Source organism: Schistocerca americana, chromosome 3, assembly GCF_021461395.2.
Source record: "Schistocerca americana isolate TAMUIC-IGC-003095 chromosome 3, iqSchAmer2.1, whole genome shotgun sequence".
NCBI classification, from domain to species: domain Eukaryota; kingdom Metazoa; phylum Arthropoda; class Insecta; order Orthoptera; family Acrididae; genus Schistocerca; species Schistocerca americana.
Window position 1 is genome coordinate 979,396,274 of NC_060121.1, and position 23,107 is coordinate 979,419,380.

Here is a 23,107-nt window from a genome sequence, read left to right on the forward strand (position 1 = left end):
AAATAGACCAGTGTTAAATTAATAGAACTGACAATCCACATTACTGTAGCTACTAAGAACATCAGATCACGAGGGCTTGATTGGAAAGAAGCTTCAGACTGGCCATCTATCTGTCATACACTTTACATGGATCTGATATCGAGGGTACCTAAAAACCAATGTACAAGTTTTATAAGTCTTTATGTTTGATGATGGTAAAATCGTATTTTTAAGTTCACTATTGGTACAGATATAGCTTAATGACAATTTTTAACCAGACGTTACATTAAAGAATGTGTCGTAAGTCCATTTAAAGGACTCTGTGCATGTTGATACTTGTTAGTGGATATGGAATAATGTGCGCATTTCTGGTCGTTACCAGGTCGGTATACCTGCTGACAATGTACTCACCGGTGATAGCAGTGAGCCGACTGAGCGCGAACCCTTTCCTGGGGATAGTGGCGCAGGGGGCGGCAACGTTCACTGCATACTACCTGGTGAACTACTTTGGAGCGAGGTTCGGTCGCCGTTGGCCCGGCGTGGCCAGTGCACTCTTGGCTGCAATGGTCTGCGTCCTCATCTTCTGCCTGCTGACTGGTGAGCTGCGACCATTCTCTCTGATGATTTAGCCTCTATCTTATCTAAAAATTGGATGAAAATCGTAAGATAGATCAGTTAGATGTCAATAGTCAGAGAAGACTGCTGTGCTAACCAAGTGGGTCAACTATGAGATCAGTACAGATGGAGCACATCCAGGAATGTTCGCTTCTCTGTTGCTCATAGACTGTGGCAATTAAGAACCACAGGTTAGATATTGACGAAATTCAATAATAAATGGCCATGTACAGTAATGCGCGATGATGGTCAATATGCGCTGTTACACATTCTAAGGTTTAGGATGCCATTGTACTGCCGTTGATTCTCCTTGGCTTAATGGAATAGTAGACATTTGGCTTTCAGCAAGGGGTAAATTACTTAGTTACCCATTTACAGGAATAAGTCACTGCAGGTAATCGAACTGATCACGAATGGGATAGAAGATTTTATGGGGGGATACAATACAACAAACGAGAAAACAATATACTGCCATAACTCGACTCAACAAATACTCAAATATACTGATTAATGCACTGTGCAGCTATCAGTTACATAGCTAGTCCATAAATTTAATCAGCATGAGAACGGCAAAAATGCCAACGATATGATTCACGGTTATACAAACACAAATCTACTGAAATTTAATCTAAATCATGAAGCAAGTAATCGCTAAGTGAATATTCAGCTGCTTCGTCAATGGGGGAGAACAAAAATAGGGCAAAAAAAAAACAGAAGTAAAGACATGCCAGTTATGGGTAAAAGACCGTTTGGTGGTGCTTAGTGGTTTACAACTTCTACTTGTTGTCTGTTGTTGGGCAACAGGTATTTTAGTACATGGAACGAGATCTATTCGAACTGATAGGGACAGGTTAACAGCTTCATTTATCATAATCTACCCTATAATTTCCTAGTCCAGTATCATGGGAACATGGAATTTGTGAGAGTAACTGTTGATGCAGGTAAAATATATAGCTGCCAAATCTAACCTGTTTTGAAAGTGGAGACCATCGGCAGTTCATAATTAAATACAAGCCCGGAAACATGAATTCAACCCAAAAATCCTTGCTGAGAAAATGTACGAAAACTTATAACTATAAGTTATTTTTGTTGTAAGCAGCTGATGATGTTTACTATGATTACACATGAAGTGGTTGTTTAAGAAACAGTAAGAAATTCAGTTACAAGACATGAACAAACTAACTTTACAAATTAAGCACTATTTTGGTAGAAACGAAGAAAAAAATGACGACATATAATAAAATGAAGTTTTCTTGTAATATGCATCTGTTTGAAAATCTGGACTACCCCACTCAATTTACAATGACAGTCATCTTAGATGAATACTCAAAATTAATCAATTTTATCAGATAACATCTGAAAATTGGAACCCATTTTATTTGAGGGTTCAGTTTAATTAACAGAAATACAAAGACTATTTACTGTCAGAAGATGCAAAACATATGTTATGTGTTATATCACAGTAAGTAATTAACTTTATAGACACATTATTACTGTGTGTGCTGAAACGAAAAATTGTGATAACATATGACAGAACCACACAAAAAGATTACAAGGAATAAATGTTACTATTGATGCCTTTGTATCTTTTTTTTAATATTGAAAATTCTTTAGAATATGTGCAGAATTTATAGTATTGATACATTATTCGATCATAGGTTTATTTATTCGCAATTTACCAAACACTTGTCAGATATGCATTTAAGGATAGTATATTCCAGTCATTATTGTTAAATTGCATGATGTGTTGTGATACAAGTATAAGAAATTTATGGGTTGTATACTTATCAATTAATTGCCTAGTCCAATGAACACACTATTCATTTTAAGGTAATTATGGTACCTTTAAGTCCTTGTTACTCAGCGTTTGGAGCTTTTAAAAACATGAAGTAACTGTAGTTTCACTTAGCAAAAGCGAAAATGGTTGAAGTAAAAAAAGGAGAAGTAACATGGTGCACTAGCTTTGATTTTAGGTTTTAGCGTAAACTGTTCACACAGAAATATAATACTATGACTGTCAATAACCCAGATAGAATATAATGTAAATGTAAACAAAAATATTGAGCAATTTCGAACAAACTGGTTTAAGGAGAGGTGTATTATATCAAAAAAGGAATCCAACCATTTAAGAGAAAATGGAATCCTGGATTTGAAATTTGATTAACAAAACCATACTGATCAAATTTCAACTGTTACCATTAAATTATGAACGTATGTCTGAAAGCTGTATAAAAATGAAGTAAAGGGTCAAAAGGAGTTGCATATATCATGAATTACAGGATGGGTTTATTTATCAGCTGTTTCTTCACACCTATGTATGTGCATGTCAGGCTGGATTTACATGTCTACGTCAGAAGTACAGTAACACAAAAAGCTAAAACCGAAACTGCACCAACAAAGTTTGCAAAATTCACAGACAGATGGAGTACATAACCTATCTTCCACTCTGTTAGAGTAAGGTTGTGGTGTTTCTGTTAAATCGCTGGTCCAGGGAAGGATCAAAATGTTAATACGGTAGCACAATCTATTGCTGGCAAGTAAATGTATGTCTCTTCCTCAGAACTGAACATACAAAAATTCTCGTTTTGTGCAGCGCACATCGCGGGTGCAGGCATCGTGATGGCGACGATGCTGATGCAGTTCAGCACCGTTGCCAACCTGGGCATGGTGAACCTGCAGAGCATCGAGGTGCACCCCACGTGTCTCCGCCAGATCGCAACGAGTGTCGAGTGGGCAGTTGCCGGGGTTGCCATGTCTTCCCTGCCCTACCTGGCTTTGATGGTACGTGAAATGTAAGACGTTGCACATCAGTAGGTGGAAAAATAAGCCTTACTGCTCGATTACAAGGTTGTTCATCCAAATTCAGTAGCAGACACTGCAGGAGAGGTGTTTTGGACCATACAGAGGTATGTTAAAATTCTGAGAGCACATGATCGAAGAAGCGTCAAGTACAACAGTAGTTCGTCCGACACACACTATCTGAACTATCGGGACACCCCCCTGTAATGCGAAATTGATCCCTAGATGTCACGAGATGCAGACGCGCCATTATAAAACGAGGCGAGGAGTATTGTGTTGTCAGTAGAGAAACAGTGACAGCTGAATTTGACTTTCGGAAGAGTTCAGTGCTTCGATTGTGGACAGTCATTGGCTATTACCTGAGTAGCGTATCATCAGGGACATTTCAACTCCTCTAAAGCTGCCTACGTTGACTGTTGGTGATGTGATTGTGAAGTGGAAACGCGAAGGAACGATCACAGCTAAACCAAAATCAGACAGATCAGACATCATATACTGATGGACAGGGACCGTCGAGCATTATGGAGTGTGGTCGAAAGAAATCGGTGGACGTACTGACTTGGGAGTAAAAAAGTGATTTCAGCAATTCAGCTAGCACATTGATGGTACATATGGAGTCAAAAGAATGGAATACAGTTATCGAACAGGTGTTCATAATCCATCCATTTATGTAATCAGTTCTAAGCGACACTTGACGTGGTGTAAGGAATGACGCCACTGGGCACTGGATGACTGGAGACGTGTAATTTGGAGTGATGAATCACACTATACCCTGTGACTATCCGATGGGAGGGTTCAGGTTTGGCAAATGCCTCGAGAACATTATCTGCCGTCAATGTCTAATGCCAACACTGAAGTATGGAGGAGGTGGTGCTACCACATGGTGGGGGGGGGGGGGGGGTTCTGTGGTTATGGTGTGGTCCCCCTACTGCGTTTAAGGAAACGGTAAAGGCAAAAGGATATGAACACACTTTACACCATTATATACGGTGTACAGTAGCGCAACAGTTCAGAAACAATGACTGGATCAACATGACAATTCACCTTGTCATAAACCAATGTCTGTGAAGCAATGGTTTGTAGACAGATTCATTCCTGAAATGGACTGGCCTGCCCAAAGTCCAGACCTGAATTCAACAGAACACTTTTGGAATCTGATAGTACTTCGACTTCTCTCCAGATCTTCTCTGGTTTCGGCTATTCAGGAAGGATGGGTTGCCATTCCTCCACATACGTTCAAACTACTCATTGAAAGTGTCCTCATTGGAAAGGGTGAAGGGAGGACACATCCATTATTAACTTCCACTTATAGGTGATGGAATACTTTTGGTAGGATAGTGTAAATCTCGTGAACAAAAAAGAACATTGCGGTAAAATCAGATATACTGTATTCAAGTTCATACCGAGATGTATCGGCAGTAATTCTGCCGGAGCGCCATTCTAAACTGTAGCAGGAGAGAGTGACACCACAATATCGTTTTGGGATGTTCATATAAATATAGATATAGCAGATTATTATCGCTTACATTCCCTTAACAAGAGGTAAACAATGGTCTCCATTGACAATGAACCTAATACAAAATGTGAAGAAATCATAACGACAGATCGAATATGTCTCAGAAATCACTTTGTTGTAAATTTTCAACCAGTATAATTACGAATTTGAGACAAAAACTGTAAAAGTTTAGATTATAGTTCCAATACGACGGATAAATTCCAAAAAAACAACTGTATTTTTCTCTTAGACGTATTTCTCTCTCGTTGATACTTTTCATAAACCAGCGTAAAAAATAAGGACCACATCTGACAAGGTAGAATTTAAACCTGTCATATTGCCCTGGATGGGATGGAAAATGAAACATTATTTACGATACTCGGAGTATTCTATTTTCCTGAAGGTCAGAGAGTTGTTTGTACAGCGCCTGATAGTTCAGCTGTATTGAAATTCTGTACATTTGGGGAAATACTTGGTGGTCATAACTAAACTGGCAGTGTTCCTAGCACATCACAGGGCGTTGAAACATCGTACGTATATCCATTAGCTGGCGCGCTCGCGGGGTGTGCTAAAAAAAAAGTTTCACTTTCCGTCACAGGTGAAAATATAGAGCAGCCAGAATGTGATGTAGGTCCAGGGAAAGAAGGGTAAAATGTGCTTCGTCCATCCAAAGAATATTCCCCAGCCCCACGTCATCCAGTCCTGTGCGTGCCACAAAACGAAAGGCGAAGTCACGGCTTTGTAGCCTATCTTGGATCTTCATTTTGTGCACATTCTGAATCTCGTAGGGGTACCAGTGAAAATCTTTAGAACAATTGACCAGGGAAGAGACAATTTCTGTGACAACTTGAGCGGTGGATGCAAATTTTAATGTGAGTGCTGCACTTCATCAACAACTGCCATGGGAATGGGCTGCTTCCCTTTCCCATCTGCACCACCATTGTTCACCTGTTTCTTCAGGTTAATTGATCGTATTCCTTAGCCCATTTACTATCATGGGGCCTCTTCGCAGTTGTTCCTGTCGGCGATATACCCACCCTGCAGCGATGTTGTTGCTGTCGTTGTGATAAAACAGCTTTGCCAGCAGTGTACGTCTTTTTCTCAACGGCCATTGCGTTTCATACACCCTTTACACCAACAGTAACTTCATAAAAGAAATTAAAACGTATCGCCCAGTGACATACACCATACTGACGTCAAAACATCAGACATTTCACATTCTGACTGCTTACAGTGCCATATTTTCAACTGGTAGCAGCAAGTACAACTAGGGGTATTATTTTTTTCAGCATGCTTTACAGGCTAAACGATTAATGGACGTACCTACGATGTTTCAGCGTCCAGCAACGTGTACAACCTGTACTGTAGCTCTTAAAACACCATCACTAAAACTACACCTACTGGGTATTTGTTTTAGCACCCTTATATGGAATGTCCAATAAATAATTTATAACTGCTTGTGGATTTGTTTAGTAATAATGGAAATAGGTCATTCTCTCGTTGACATCAAGATCTACGCAGCTGTGTGTAACATGCATATAATAATTTTTTCATAGTGTGGAGACAGAGTCGTAATATATTTCTTTAAAGTCAGTACCGCCATTAGAATCTTGTTTATTTACAGTGTTACAGTTACACTTACACAATCATGATTTCGACTTCAAAGTGCTGTTATCAAGTGTTTTCTGAGAGCAGATTAGACAATAAGAGTGAAATACATAACAAGTGATGTAACCATATAAGAATCCATATCTATAATGCTTACTTACAAGTCTTATAAATTGCCTAAGATGGCGTACTGACACATTAAAATACACTATTAGTCACATTGTTAAAGTTTCGATATTTCTGGCACAGCCTACTGCTTTGTTTCATTTCTGAGTATACCATCTTGACTGAATGACAGTTGGCTAAGTGTCAAATTGTCTTGGTCAAAGAAATTCCTGTTACAAGCAGGTGACTTTTTTTGTTTTAATCTTTGGACTCAGTATCTAGTAAGGTAGGAAAGGTTAGGAGCAATTTATTGTCTTTGGTAGTTATTAAATCTTTGCAGCACCTGTTTATCTTAGTATACAATGAAGTTGCCTGCTCAGAAACAAAAACAGTAACAAACCTCTCGATAATATTCGCTGCATCCATAAATATAACAGTCAAGCTAATCATTGTCGTTGTTTAAAGTACATTTTAGTAGGTAAATATACAGCTTTGTATATGAAATTAACACATGGCCAACTGTAAGTTGTGTAATTTTGCCTCAATTCAGAATTAATACAATACAGTGCAATTACTTACTCTACTCACTCATTAATTAACCAGTGAGTTTTGAAGCAATATTTATGATGTACATATTATCAGACATGTAAATCCTGTTATATGTGGTAGAACATTACTTAGGAATAAGTGCAAATAATAGAGGTATGTGAAACAGGACCTGTACATAAAAGTATTTCAGTAAATAAAAGAATCAAACGATTTCATGCTAAACAACACATTTAATTTCAACATAATATAAAGAGTAGGGATATCCTAGTATCTGTTAATAGTTGATGAGATGCAATTACAAATGTGAGTGCACCATGGTATTGATACATATGGCTGCAATCTTGGTGATATAAATCTTATTTAAATGTTATAGTAGTGACGTCTTACTTATATGATGTATAGATGACATAGTAATGTTAACAACTTAATCAGTTACCACATATGAAAGCCCCAAGTGGATCAACTCCTATTTCTTAACAACAAAGATAAATGTAACATTATTGATCATAGTTACTTCTTACAGAGGTAATAAATAATTGAGAAGAAATACAAGGTCAAGAGAACTATGAATAATTCATTGAAGACTGTAGGCATATGGAGTGGGAGTGTAAGGAGGGGTGTAGAAGGATGGATTGGGCGCTACCAAATGACTAATGAAATGAAGGAGAAGCTATTATAGGGAGGGGGAAGGGTAGCTAATAAAAGAATAAGAATAAAAATGTGAAGTGAATTTTTTTTTAAATTTAAATACACCTATAGTAAATAGCCATTTTTAAATGTTAAATCTAGGATCAAATATAGTGTATGTTAGGGCATTGTGTGGGAATGATGTGTCCAAAGTGAAGGTACATTTAAGTGTGTATCAGTACATTCTCTGTGTGGATTCATAAATGCTAGTGTTTTATGTGTTAAATAGTGGTGATACTAAAATTTATTACATAAATTTAATAAGATAAAAGGTTTTATTGAGACTTTCTCAGTCTGTCCTTTGGTTAATTATAGAAGTTCAGGGTGAGGTATGAAAAGAGATACTGACTCCTCATGAAAGTAGTATGTCTCAGAGGGAGGAAAGGGTTAGTCAATCAGTGCTTAGCAATAATCGCTGAGGGAGGTGATGGGCATGATAACAATACATCCAGGGAAGGGGGGAGGGGAGGGGGATGCTGAAGAAGAGAGGAATTACGCATAACAATGTGAATAAAACCCTAATAAATTAGAGAATACGAAGGAGACAATGTTATAAAAAGCAAAAGGGGAGAAAAGACATAAATATCCCACATTGTGAACTATCAAAGGAATAGTCCACAAATATATTCATCTCAAAATATAAATTTGGTGGCCAGGGTACATATATCCAATTATAATATAATATATTTTATTTATTAACAGATATCTCACAGGAAATGTCTATCATTATTCCTTGATTAAAGATCACCCTCCCCCCCCCCAACTCCCACACTCCTTTTAAAATACTCCCTTTTCGTCACTTACTTAGATGTCTACATATTATTATGTGTTATTGTTTTTATTTTTGAGTATTTTTTCACTTCACATTTTTATTCTTATTCCTTTATTAGTTACCCTTCCCCCTCCACCCCTCCCCCCAACAATAGCTATTCCATCATTTCATTAGTCATTTGGTAGCCCACCATACATCCTTTTACACCCCCCCCCCCCCTTACACTCCCACTCCATATGCCTACAGTCTTCAATGAATGACCCATAGTATTCTTGACCTTATGTTTCTTCTCAATTCTTCATTACCTCTCTAAGAAGTAACTATGATCAATAATGTTACATTTGTCTTTGTTGTTAAGAAATAGGAGTTAACCCACTTGGGGCTTTCATATGTGGTTGCTGATTAAGTTGTTAACATTACTACGTCATCTTTACATCATATAGTTAAGATGTCACTACTATAACATGTAAATAAGATTCATAGCATCAAGATTGCAGCCATATGTATCAATACCATGGTGCACTCACATTTGTAATTGCATCTCATCAACCATTAACAAATACTAGGATATCCCTACTCTTTAAATTATGTTAAATTTAAATGTGCTGTTTAGCATGAAATCGTTTGATTCTTTTATTTGCTGAAATACTTTTATGTACAGGTCCTGTTTCACATACCTCTATTATTTGCACTTATTCCTAAGTAATGTTCTACCACATATAACAGGATTTACATGTCTGATAATATGTACATCATAAATATTGCTTCAAAACTCACTGGTTAATTAATGGGTGAGTAGAGTAAGTAATTGCACTGTATTGTATTAATTCTGAATTGGGGCAAAATTACACAACTTACAGTTGGCCATGTGTTAATTTCATATACAAAGCTGTATATTTACCCATTAAAATGTACTTTAAACAACGTCAATGATTAGCTGGACTGTTATATTTATGGATGCAAAGAATATTATCGAGAGGTTTGTTACTGTTTACGTTTATGAGCAGGCAACTTCATTGTATACTAAGATAAACAGGTACTGCAATGATGTAACAACTACCAAAGATAATAAATTGGTGCTAACCTTTCCTTCCCTACCAGACACTGAGTCCAAAGATTAAAACAAAAAAAGTCACCTGCTTGTAACAGGAATTTCTTTGAGCAAGACAATTTGACACTTAGCCAACTGTCATTCAGTCAAGATGGTATACTCAGTAATTAAACAAAGCAGTAGGCTCTGTCAGAAATACCGAATCTTAGACAATTTATCTAATAGTGTATTTTAATATGGCAGTATGCCATCTTAGGAGATTTTTAAGACTTGTAAGTAAGCATTATAAATATGGATTCTTATATGGTTACATCACTTGTTATGTATTTCACTGTTATTGTTTAATCTGCTTTCAGGAAGCACTTGATAATAGCACTTTGAAGCCGAAATCATGATTGTGTAAGTGTAACTGTAACACTGTAAATAAACAAGAGTCTAATAGAGGTACTGACTTTGTTGTTATATGCATGCATTGCATATCTTTATCATTTTTCATTTATTGCAATTTATAGCACGAATGTTAATAACTTTTTAATAATAATTTTATGAATGTGGTAATAATTATAGCGAACTCGTCTCACTACCGTGAATTCGACGCTGTCTAGATTTTTCTTATCATGTCCTGGAGTGGTTTCCCAAGGACAGGCCATGACGTAGGGATCACGTATTTACTTGAAACTTTCTACAGCTGCAGTAGGCCATTTAAACAACATATGTGCAAGGAGTAAGGTGCACTATTCTGGAAATTGCGAGAATATCGCTCCGTGTGCCTGTGCGAAAATGCTGGTGGAAAGACCTAATTGTGGGCAAATGGTACAGCCGGAGTTGTAGCCCAGCGTGTTTGGACAGAGGGTTAGCTGCCCTCTGTAATGAAAAAGAAAAAAAACCAAGTGAATGGACCAACGACGAACTTGAGCGAGTATTACGGGACGTTCGCGTCGAACTAATCCAACGAACAAAATGAGCTAAAAAACAAAAGTAGTTAGATCTCGCACTTAGGAAGAAGGACGTGTGCGGGGCGACGGTTCGAATCCAGCTACAGTGACTACTAGTTCTTAATCTATATTTTTCCCATCACCTGTGACATTATTTAATTTATATGACATTTGAGAGCTAATACGATGAAAAAGATAATCCAACGTGCATTTTCGTGAAGTTGTTGTGAATTTCATATGTTATTTGACTGTTTACTATTTTTAACTAAATTTTCAAGGACGGGCGACAGGCTTGGAAAGACCAGACTAAACTCGGTAGTGCGACTGACTTTATTCACAGTCACTAACATAGTAAGTCACAATGTGTCAGAATACAAGAGTAATGTACAATTACCTGTCGGATGTGCACTCGACATCACATGTTGCAGGATGGTGTTTGTGACACAAACGTGGAAAACAAATTGAAATGGTATCTACTGGTTCGAAATAATGCAGTTTTCCAGCATTTACAGGGAATATTAAGAGTTTCTAAGGAGAAACATAACTCGTTGACATTTTGAAAAATTTCTCTTTCTTCCAACAGTTTGGATGAAAACTACGCGTAACGCGAAATTTTGGGAAATTTATGGGCGCTGACAATTGGTGATGTAAGATGGAATCTAATTAAAGATATTAAGTAGTCAAATGACATGAAATGCACTAAAAAGCCATGTAAATACACAAGTTTTTATTATTATATTACCTCTCGAATGTCATCTAAGTTAAATAATATGAGAAGTAATGAAAAAAATAGATTAACGAATACGTTTGAGCAGGAGTCGAAACGTCGCCTCATACATGTTCGTCTTATGAAGCTCGAACGCTAATCACTTGACTACCACGAATTCGAATGGTCAGCACCTTCGTACAGGTACATCAGTTACATAATCGATGCGTAAAAAATCTCTTGCGATTTTCACGGAATTGCCACAGTAGCACATCATGCTAATTTCACATTTTGTTGTTTTAATGGCCTAATAAGGTTTAGGAAATTTGAAGTAAATCTGTGATCCCAACTTCATGGCCTCTGCTCGTTAGTATTTTCAGTGAGTATTTTCAGCTTCAGTTTTAACGTAGTCAGTTCGTGGGTCATTTTGCCTGACTTCACTAAGGACGTGGCGGCGCACCCTTCCCTACCACTTCGGATTTTCCAAGACGCTGGACCACTGCAGCCGGCCAAGCGATCCCACACGTCCGTCCACAGCTCTCTACAATAGCCTGCGTACTCTGCCCAGCGCCAGCTCCGACTTCCTGGCCCGGCAACTTCACGGCAACTTGCCAGCTATACACTACTCAACCAGATAACCTACTCTGGAATATTGTGCTTAGCAGACTCGCCTTTCATGTCACAGTACGACGAAAGTTGCTGTAGTTGACAGAGGACAGTTCTGCCATTAGTTCTCTGAAGCTGAATGCTATCCAATTTCGAAGCTTTTCCATCTGTTCTTCAGGTCTACTGTGGAACTCAGCATGCTGTGCAAAAGTTAAGGCCGAAAATGTTTTTCCTGTGATTAATGTCTCGGGACACACCTAACCTCGTAGTCCAAGTATCACTCTTGAAATCTCCTTCTGTCGTAAGATGCGTAACTCAGTACCCACCCTAAGCGAATTACACTACTGACCGTTAACATTGCTTCACCAAGAAGAAATGCAGATGATAAACGGGTATTCATTGGACAAATATATTATACTAGAACTGACATGTGATTACATTTTCACGCAATTTGGGTGAGAAATCAGTACCCAGAACAACCACCTCTGGCCGTAATAACGGCCTTAATACGCCTGGACATTGAGTCAAACAGAGCTTGGATGGCGTGTACAGGTGCAGCTGCCCGTGCAGCTTCGACACGGTACCACAGTTCATCAAGAGTAGTGACTGGCGTATTGTGACGAGCCCGTTGCTCGGCCACCATTGACCAGACGTTTTCAGTTGGTGAGAGATCTGGAGAATGTGCTGGCCAGGGCGCAGTCGAACATTTTTTTGTATCCAGAAAGACCCGTACAGGACCTACGACATGCGGTCGTGCATTTTCCTGCCAAAATGTACGGTTTTGCAGGGATCGAATGAAAGGTAGACCCACGGGTCGTAACACATCTGAAATGTAACACTCACTGTTCAAAGTGCCGTCAGTGCGAACAAGAGGTGACCGAGACGTGTAACCAATGACACCCCATACCATCACGACGAGTAATACGCCAGTATGGCGATGACGAATACACGCTTCCAATGTGCGTTCACCGCGATGTCGCCAAACACGGATGCGACCATCACGATGCTGTAAACAGAACCTGGATTCACCCGAAAAAATGACGTTTTGCCATTCGTGCACCCAGGTTCGTCGCTGAGTACACCATCGCAGGGGCTCCCGTCTGTGATGCAGCGTCAAGGGTAACTGCAGCCACGGTATCCGAGCTGATAGTCCATGCTGCTGCAAACGTCGTCGAACTGTTGTTGTCTTGAAAACGTCCCCATCTGTTGAGTCATAGGTCGAGACGTGGCTGCACGATCCGTTACAGCCATGTGGATAAGATTCCTGTCATCTCGACTGTTAGTGATACGAGGCCGTTGGGATCCAGCACGGCGTTCCGTATTACCCTCCTGAACCCACCGATTCCATATTCTGCTAACAGTCATTGGACCTCGACCAACGCGAGCAGCAGTGTCGCGATACGATAAACCGCAATCGCGATAGGCTACAATCCGACCTTTACCAAAGTCGGAAACGTGATGGTACGCATGTCTCCTCCTTACACGAGGCATCACAACAATGTTTCACCAGGCAACGCCGGTCAACTGCTGTTTGTGTATGAGAAATCGATTGGAAACTTTCCTCACGTCAGCACGTTGTATGTGTCACCACCGGCGCCAACCTTGTGTGAACGCTCTGAAAAGCTAATCATTTGCATATCACATCGTGTTCTTCCTGTCGGTTAAATTTCGCGTCTGTAGCACGTCATCTTCGTGGTATAGGAATTTTAAAGGCCAGTAGTGTATATCTCAAAAACTTGCTGTATAAGAGTGATTAGTTTAAAATCTGGTACACGAATACTAAGACTGAAATGTTGCACAGCATTCGTAGTGATATGTGAGATTACAGTTGGCGCATGGTCATTCAGCTTGCCACATTATCTTTCAAGAATATTTCTGGTAACCAGTCAAAAGCTAGCTTATAAGCAACATCATATAAACTGACCCTCACTCCACTTTGGCATAAACAATCAAGAGCAATTTACAGGCCTATACCTTTGACGTCACTGTCTAACAGCATTATTCACCATGTTTCACACTCGCGTATTTTGAAGTTTATGGAGAGGAATAATTTGTTTATAAATGAAAGTGGATTCCTTAAGCGTGTATCTTGCAGAACGCAGCTCGTTCTGTTCTCGCATGAAATCCAGAGCGCGGCAAGCTGCGAGTTACAGCTAGAGTGCGAGAATCTCTCTCCCGCATGCTGCGCTGTTGTACTTTACGACAATGCTGTTTCATTCACAGAGCGACCATATTATTCATTCACTTGTCGATGTTAGTTTCTTGTAGTAGTATAGGTGTAAATGTTTTAATGCGATTTCCAAATAAATATGCCAGGTGACGGCAATAAAAGTGAAGTTCTTCATAGATTAGATTAGATTAATACTTGTTCCATAGATCATGAATACGACACTTCGTAATGATGTGGAACGTGTCATGTTAATAAAAGATGTCTGTACAAGATATTACATTACACAAGATATTGCATTACACTAATGTTTAAGTTGGTTTTTTTCCCTTAATTTATATCTAAAAATTCAGCCAATGAGTAGAAGGAGTTGTCATCTAGAAATTCTTTTAATTTATTTTTAAATGTTAGTTGGCTATCTGTCAGGCTTTTGATGCTGTTTGGTAGGTGGCCAAAGACTTTTGTGGCAGCATAATTTACCCTTTTCCGTGCCAAAGTCAGATTTAACCCTGCATAGTGAAGATCATCCTTTCTCCTGGTGTTATAGCTATGCACACTGCTATTACTTTTGAACTGGGTTGGATTATTAACAACAAATTTCATAAGTGAATATATATTTTGTGAGGTTACTGTGAGGATCCCTAGATCCTTAAATAGATGTCCACAGGATGACCGTGGGTGGGCTCCAGCAATTATTCTAATTACACGTTTTTGAGCAATGAATACTTTTCTACTCAACGATGAATTACCCCAGAATATGATACCATACGAAAGCAGTGAATGAAAGTAGGCATAGTAAGCTAATTTAATGAGATTCTTATCACCAAAATTTGCAATAACCCTAATAGCATACGTAGCTGAACTCAGACATTTCAGTAGACCATCAATGTGTTGCTTCCAGTTTAACCTCTCATCAATGGACACACCTAAAAATTTTGAAAATTCTACCTTAGCTACAGACTTCTGTTCAAAGTCTATATTTATTACTGGAGTTGTGCCATTTACTGTACGGAACTGTATATACTGTGTTTCATCAAAATTTAAAGAGAGTCCGTTTGCTGAGAACCACTTAATAATTTTGTGAAAAACATCATTTACAATTACATCACTTAGTTCTTGGTTTTTGGATGTTATTGCTATACTTGTATCATCAGCAAAAAGAACTAACTTTGCATCTTCATCAATGTGGAATGGTAAGTCATTAATGTATATCAAGAACAGTAAAGGACCTAAGACCGAACCCTGTGGGACCCCGTACTTGATAGCCCCCAGTTTGAGGAATCAGCTCTTGTTTTCACATTACATGAACCACTTATTTCAACTTTCTCCATTCTTCCAGTTAAGTATGAATTAAACCATTTGTGCACTGCCCCACTCAAACCATAATGATTTTGCTTATCTCAAAGAATTCCATGACTTACACAATCAAAGGCCTTTGAGAGATCACAACAAAAAAACCAATGGGTGATGTCTGGTTATTCAGAGCATTTAATATTTGATCAGTGAAAGCGTGTATAGCGTTTTCTGAAAATCAAACTGACATTTTGTTAGTACTTTATTTTTACAAATGTGGGAGGCTACTCTTGAATACATAACTTTCTCAAAAACCTTTGGTAGAGCTGTCAGAAGAGAGATTGGGTGGTAGGTGTTGACATCTGACGTATCCCCCTTTTTATGCAATGGTTTTACAATGGCATATTTCAGTCTATCGGGGAAAACCCCCTGCTCCAAAGAGCTATTACATATGTGGCTGAGAATCCTACTTATCTGTGGGGAACAAGCTTTAAGTACCTTGCTGGAAATGCCATCAATTCCGTAAGTGCTTTTACTTTTCAGTGAGTTTATTATTTTACTGATTTCAGAGGGAGAGGTTGGTGGAATTACATTTGTTTTAAACTGCACAGGTATGGCCTCTTCTATTAGTAGCCTTGCCTCTTCTTTCTCCACAACATTTAAAAAATGATTATTGAAAATATTTTCAATTTCTGATTGTTTGTTACTACACTTGTCATTCAGTTTTATGACACTAAAGTCTTCCTATGCTCTTGGTTGCCCTGTTTCTCTTTCAATAATATTCCAAATTGTTTTAATTTTATTATCAGAGTTACTGATCTCAGACATGATACACATTCTTCTGGACTTTTTAATAACTTTTCTTAGTACCGCACAATAGTTTTTATAATATTGAACAACTTCGGGGTCAGCACTCCCTCTTGCTGTTAGATACAGTTCTCTTTTACAGTTGCAAGATATTCTTATTCCTTTAGTTAGCCAAGGTTTTTTATATGTTTTCTTGGAATTATGTTTAACTATTTTCTTGGGAAAACAATTTTCAAATACCCTTAAAAATGTATCGTGAAATAAGTTATATTTCAAGTTTTCATCAGGTTCCTTACACGCTTCATCCCAGTCTAGCTGCTGTAGGCTTTCCCTAAAGTTTGCAATATTTATATTGTTAATTGAATGCACTGGCGAGTAGGTTTATTTACCGCATGTACAACTTTTTCGAACGGGGTCTGAGAGAGGGACTCGAATTTTTTACTTTTGAAAACACAATATAGAACTGCAGAAACATGTGTCGGCTAGAGAACTGTACAGAGAATAGTAAACGAAAGGGTCAAAGCTGTAGAAATCTTGGTTTCTTGCAGCCTGGAAACCATCGAAATCTAAAGAAACCTGTGACACAAAGTGGTGGCTCTGAAATGTTTATAAGTAGTGAATACTCGAATTCAGAAAAACTTGTCATGATTATGACTGAGGAAATTGGCTTCAAAGGTAGCGCTTGGTCAACGCAAAGAATTTTAAAAGACATTGTTTTCAAATATAGTAAGAAGAGACTTTTTGATTGAAAGAAGTGACATAGGTGCAGTACGATGTCTTATAAAGATGCACGATACAAGAGAAGTGTATTATCCTGCTGAAACATTGGTGAATCAGAATTGTTCCATGAATACCTGCTGGAAAATGAGCGGTGGTACTGGCGGTTTTAAAGTTCCCGTAGGAAACGGTTCTCTGATGATTATTCTCTTTTTCTGGTTTTGTTGTTGGTAGTGAACTTATAATTGGGTGTAAGAACAACAGCAGTGACTACCACTAGGAAAGAACGTTGTCAGTTTCAAAGTGGTTCACTGGACAATTCTTGTCATACGTTGCTTCGAAGTCGGTCATTGTAATTACCATGCCTGTTATCATTCAGCTGTTAAAAACACGAAGTAAAAACACCAGGAAAGCGGATATTGTGCTCTGGCTTAAAAATAAAAGTTCCGCGCGCAGTGTATAAGTCAGACTCGTGACGAACTTCTGCAGCTCGTTACCTTATAGAAGTCACGCGACAGAACGTAGAAATTTGACTCTGTTGCACGTGAATGAGGTTTCAGGGGTTTCTTATTCAACAGCCTCTGCATACCTTACTTTATAGATGAGGCATGGTTGCATCTTCCAGGCTACATCAACACGCGTTAACTGGTGTTAACCCCCATATCATCCATGAAACACCACTGCATGATGACAAGGTCAGTGTGTGGTGCTCGGTGTCAGCTTCCAGGAGTGATGGCCCCATTTTCTTTGATATGACTGAAGACTCCACAGTTTATACGGACATCTTCAACACATTTGTGGAGCAGCTGGATGACATCGAACTTACATAAAAGCTTAGTTACAGGATGGAGCAACGTGCCGCACGCCCAGCGCTTCCATGTAACTTGTAACAAGTGTCTATGATGGCCGAACAACCGCCCCGCCCCCCACTCTCTCTCCCGTGCTTGTGGCGGTATCTTAAAAGCTGAGTGTACAGCCACAGACCACGCACAACAGCAGAACTTCGTGAGGCCAAGACACACGAAATAAACAACACTGATGAGAATACACTTGACTCAATGCCACGGAATACAGCGAAAAGAGTGCACTCGTACATCTATGCTGGTGAAGGACACTTCCAGCATTTGCTGTGAGGAGTTTTTGTGAATGGATGTATGTGATCTCTCAATGGTATTTATCATCTCCTAAAACTGCAAATGTGTCCCATTATTGGTTCAGGTGTCTTTAAAGTAGCTCATGTTTATATGGACCGAACTGCATGTCGATGTAGGTGCGAAGGTGTAGCAAGATGTCAAATTAAAGAGTATACAAATGTTGAAGTCGAGTTTTCAGATAGTATAGGATCTGATTAGGTGTTTATTGTATGTTAGGAGAGGTGCGAATTTGATGAGGGGGTAAACGATCCACATGAGGGAAACTGAACAGATGTTGAAAGGGAGAACAGAGTGCATGACGCTCAAGGATTTAGAGGGAGTAGTAAAACGTTGGTGGACGGTACATCCATGCAACACTGGCATAGCAGACTGTAGGTCAAATCATGGTCAGATCATGGTCATGGTCAGGCCTTGAACTTTATCTGACAGCTTCGTGGTGAATGTGCAAAATACGAGGGCAGTTCAATAAGTAATGCAACACATTTTTTTTCTCGGCCAATTTTGGTTGAAAAAACCGGAAATTTCTTGTGGAATATTTTCAAACATTCCCGCTTCGTCTCGTATAGTTTCATTGACTTCCGACAGGTGGCAGCGCTGTACGGAGCTGTTAAAATGGCGTCTGTAACGGATGTGCGTTGCAAACAAAGGGCAGTGATCGAGTTTCTTTTGGCGGAAAACCAGGGCATCTCAGATATTCATAGGCGCTTGCAGAATGTCTACGGTGATCTGGCAGTGGACAAAAGCGCGGTGAGTCGTTGGCCAAAGCGTGTGTCATCACCGCCGCAAGGTCAAGCAAGACTGTCCGATCTCCCGCGTGAGGGCCGGCCGTGCACAGCTGTGACTCCTGCAATGGCGGAGCGTGCGAACACACTCGTTCGAGATGATCGACGGATCACCATCAAACAACTCAGTGCTCAACTTGACATCTCTGTTGGTAGTGCTGTCACAATTGTTCACCAGTTGGGATATTCAAAGGTTTGTTCCCGCTGGGTCCCTCGTTGTCTAACCGAACACCATAAAGAGCAAAGGACAACCATCTGTGCAGAATTGCTTGCTCGTCATGTGGCTGAGTGTGACAATTTCTTGTCAAAGGTTGTTACAGGCGATGAAACATGGGTTCATCACTTCGAACCTGAAACAAAACGGCAATCAATGGAGTGGTGCCACACCCACTCCCCTACCAAGAAAAAGTTTAAAGCCATACCCTCAGCCGGTAAAGTCATGGTTACAGTCTTCTGGGACGCTGAAGGGACTATTCTGTTCGATGTCCTTCCCCATGGTCAAACGATCAACTCTGAAGTGTATTGTGCTACTCTTCAGAAATTGAAGAAACGACTTCAGCGTGTTCGTAGGCACAAAAATCTGAACGAACTTCTCCTTCTTCATGACAACGCAAGACCTCACACAAGTCTTCGCACCCGAGAGGAGCTCACAAAACTTCAGTGGACTGTTCTTCCTCATGCACCCTACAGCCCTGATCTCGCACCGTCGGATTTCCATATGTTTGGCCCAATGAAGGACGTAATCCGTGGGAGGCACTACTGGGATGATGAAGAAGTTATTGATGCAGTACGACGTTGGCTCCGACATCGACCAGTGGAATGGTACCGTGCAGGCATACAGGCCCTCATTTCAAGGTGGCGTAAGGCCGTAGCATTGAATGAAGATTGCGTTGAAAAATAGTGTTGTGTAGCTAAAGGATTGGGTAATAACCTGGTGTATTTCAATGCTGAATAAAACAACCCCTGTTTCAGAAAAAAAATGTGTTGCATTACTTATTGAACTGCCCTCGTAGATTTGAACTTTTGCTTCAGTTAGAAACTGGCGAGCCTCAAGCAGTTGCAGGTGTAGACAGGGCACAACAAACTTTCAGCAGCAAATTGAAAAGTAAAAAAGTAGGGCAAGCAGTAAAGGGAAAGAAAGTGTTGTTGTTAGGTAGTTCCCATGGAAGAGGTGTTGGCCAACTTTTGCAGGATGAAGTAGGATCAGAATACCAGGTCACCAATTTTTTTTTCACCTAGTACTGGTCTGGAGCACGTGACAGAGGATTTAGGATCACTTTGCAAAGAGTTCACTAAGAAAGACACCGTGGTTATTGTGGTTTGGGCAGGTAATAGTATTGACAGAGATCCTGGGTACAGTATAGAGTGTGACCTGGCAAAGACTGCATCAGCATCAAAGCATACTAGTGTTAAGTTTGTATCTGTTCTTGGGCGCCATGACCGACCTCGTTTGAACTCTTCTGTCAAGAGAGTTAATTAGGAGTTGAAACAGTTTCTTATGTCTGGTGCAGGGTCACACATTGGTGTGGTTCCTCTTGTTCTATTAGTAGGTGGGATTATACTAGGCATGGCCTTCACCTCAACAGGAAGGGGAAGGGTAGACTGGCTGGGGAAATAGCAGGAAAGTTAAAGTGGGGAGGCACTGTCATGAGTGATAAAATACCAGTGGTTACAAGGTTCAGAAAAGACCCTTTTTTAGGGTAGTGTGGTCATAAAGAAACCAAATTTTAAGAGAGGTTAGGACTGAGACAAACCAGTTTGAGAAAGAAACCAAAAAACATAATTCTAGCTTATTACATCAGCATAAACAGTCATTGGTTAAGAATTTTCAGCAATCAGCAGATATTTTAACTCTATCCAATTTTAACTCAGTCAATGTGAAATGTCAGCTAACTTTATTGCATCAAAATGTTCGAGGTCTAAGAAATACAATTACTGAATTAATTATCTGCATAGATGAATTAGAGTCTTCAAACCCAGCAGACATAATCTGCCTCTCTGAACATCCTGTGAGCACTGGTATAGAACTTTTAAGTGTTACAGGGTTTAGGTTAGCATCTCACTTTTGTAGATCAGAAATGGAGAAAGGAGGAGTTGCAACATTCATCAGGAACTGTCATAAATTTAAGAACATAGACATTTATAAATTTTGCCTAGAACAGCATATGGAAGTATGTGCAACAGAAGTAGAATTTCACAAAAAATCCTTCATAGTATTAAGTGTATATCGAGCACCTGCAGGAAACTTTAATCTGTTCGTAAACCACCTTGAATCTGTACTGGCCCATTTAACACTCAAAAACAAAGAAATAGTGGTTGCTGGTGATTTCAATGTAAATTTCCTTAAAGACTCTTATTTGAGTTAGTAACACTATCATTCAACTTAATTTCCACTGTAAAGATTCCCACTAGGGTAGCCAATTTCTCACAAACAGCCATTGATAATATCTTTATAGAAAAGTCCAATGAACAAAATTATATTACAAAACCTTTAATCAATGGCCTCTCAGAGCATGGCATGCAGTTCCTTCTGTTAAATGTTAACACTGAACAGGATATAAAATCTGTTAAATCTGATCTCAAGCTGGTAATCAATAAGCCAAAAATTGATTATTTTAGGACACTCCTCAGAGACATTCACTGGACTGATGTTTACAGTGCTCATGGCATGAATGAAAAATATAACACTTTTGCTAATCAAGTGCTTACTTTATTCGAACACTGTTTTCCCGAAAAACTTACCAAGGTTAGAGCAAAGTCTATAAAGAAGCCGCAGATTACTCAAGGAATAGAGGTATCTTGTGAAACAAAAAGAAAACTGTATCTGTCAATCCGAAACAGTTCCGATGTTGATGCTATAGCACATTCCAAGGAATACTGCAAACTATTAAAGACTGTAATATGGACATCAAGACAAATATGTTACAAGGAAAAGATAGTCATATCAGATAACAAAATAAAGACAATATGGGATATAGTGAAGGAGGAGACCGATAGAACCAGACATGAAGAGGGACAAATAGCATTAAGAGTAAACGATACATTGATGACAGATGTGTATAGTGTCGCAGAACATTTTAACAAACATTTCATATCTGTTACTGAAGAGATGGGGTTGTCAGGTTCTGTAGATGCTGCTGTGGAATACCTCAGACGAGACATTTCAAGTAACTTCCATAATATGAATTTGACCTTCACTACCACAGCAGAAATAATACCATCATAAAATCTTTAAAATCAAAAATATCTAGTGGGTATGATGAAATATCAGCAAAGCTAATTAAAGAATATGATTCTGAGTTAGGTAACATATTAAGCTATCTGTGTAACTAGTCGTTTATCAGTGGAATAATTCCTGAATGGTTAAAATATGCTGAAGTTAAGCCACTGTTTAAGAAGGTAGATAGAGAAATAGCATCAAATTTCCGTCGAATTTCACTTTTGCCAGCATTCTCAAAAATTTTAGAAAAAGTAATGTACGATCGGCTTTATAACCATCTTATCTCAAATAACATACTGTCAAAGTCATAGTTCGAATTTCTAAAGGGTTCTGATACTGAGAAGGCTATCTACACTTACAGTGAAAATGTGCTTAATTCATTAGATAAAAAACTGCAGGCATCTGGTATATTTTGTGATTTGTCAAAGGCATTTCCTTTTAAGTAAATTATAATATTACAGTGTGACAGGAAATGCTGCAAAATGGTTCAAATCTTATATCTCTGGCAGGAAACAAAGCGTGTTATTAGGAAAGAGACATGTATCAACCTATCAGGCATCATCCAACTGGGAACTAATTATATGTGGGGTCCCACAAGGTTCCATTTTAGGGTCCTTACTTTTTCTTGTGTATATCAACAACCTTTCATCAGTAACATTACCAGATGCCAAGTTCGTTTTGTTTGGCGATGATACAAACATTGCAATAAATAGCAAATCAAGTGTAGTCTTAGAAAGATTGGCTAATAAAATATTTGTGGACGTTAATCACTGGTTCCTAGCCAATTCTTTGACACTAAACTTTGAAAAAACTCACTACACGCAGTTCAGAACTCGTAAAGGGTGTCCCACGAGTATATGCCTAACATATGATGACAAGCAGATAGAAGAATTGGACAGTGTTAAATTCTTGTGATTACAGCTTGATAATAAATTCAACTGGGAAAAGCACACCACAGCACTGCTGAAGCGTCTTAAAAAATCTCTATTTGCAATGCGAATTGTGTCAGACATAGGTGATATAAAAATGAAAAAGCTGGCATACTATGCTTACTTTCATT

At 39.0% G+C, this 23,107-nt stretch overlaps 1 protein-coding gene across 1 annotated transcript in view; it reads left to right on the forward strand.

The window, feature by feature from the left end:
- LOC124606606 (solute carrier family 22 member 7-like) overlaps positions 1 to 608 on the forward strand; it is a 41,054-nt gene extending 40,446 nt beyond the window's left edge. Inside the window, exon 5 of the mRNA XM_047138590.1 lies at positions 362 to 608. Within this exon, the coding sequence (XP_046994546.1) occupies positions 362 to 608 (247 nt within the window). The remainder of the gene's footprint in view (positions 1 to 361) is intronic.
- Positions 609 to 23,107: the final 22,499 nt, after the last annotated feature.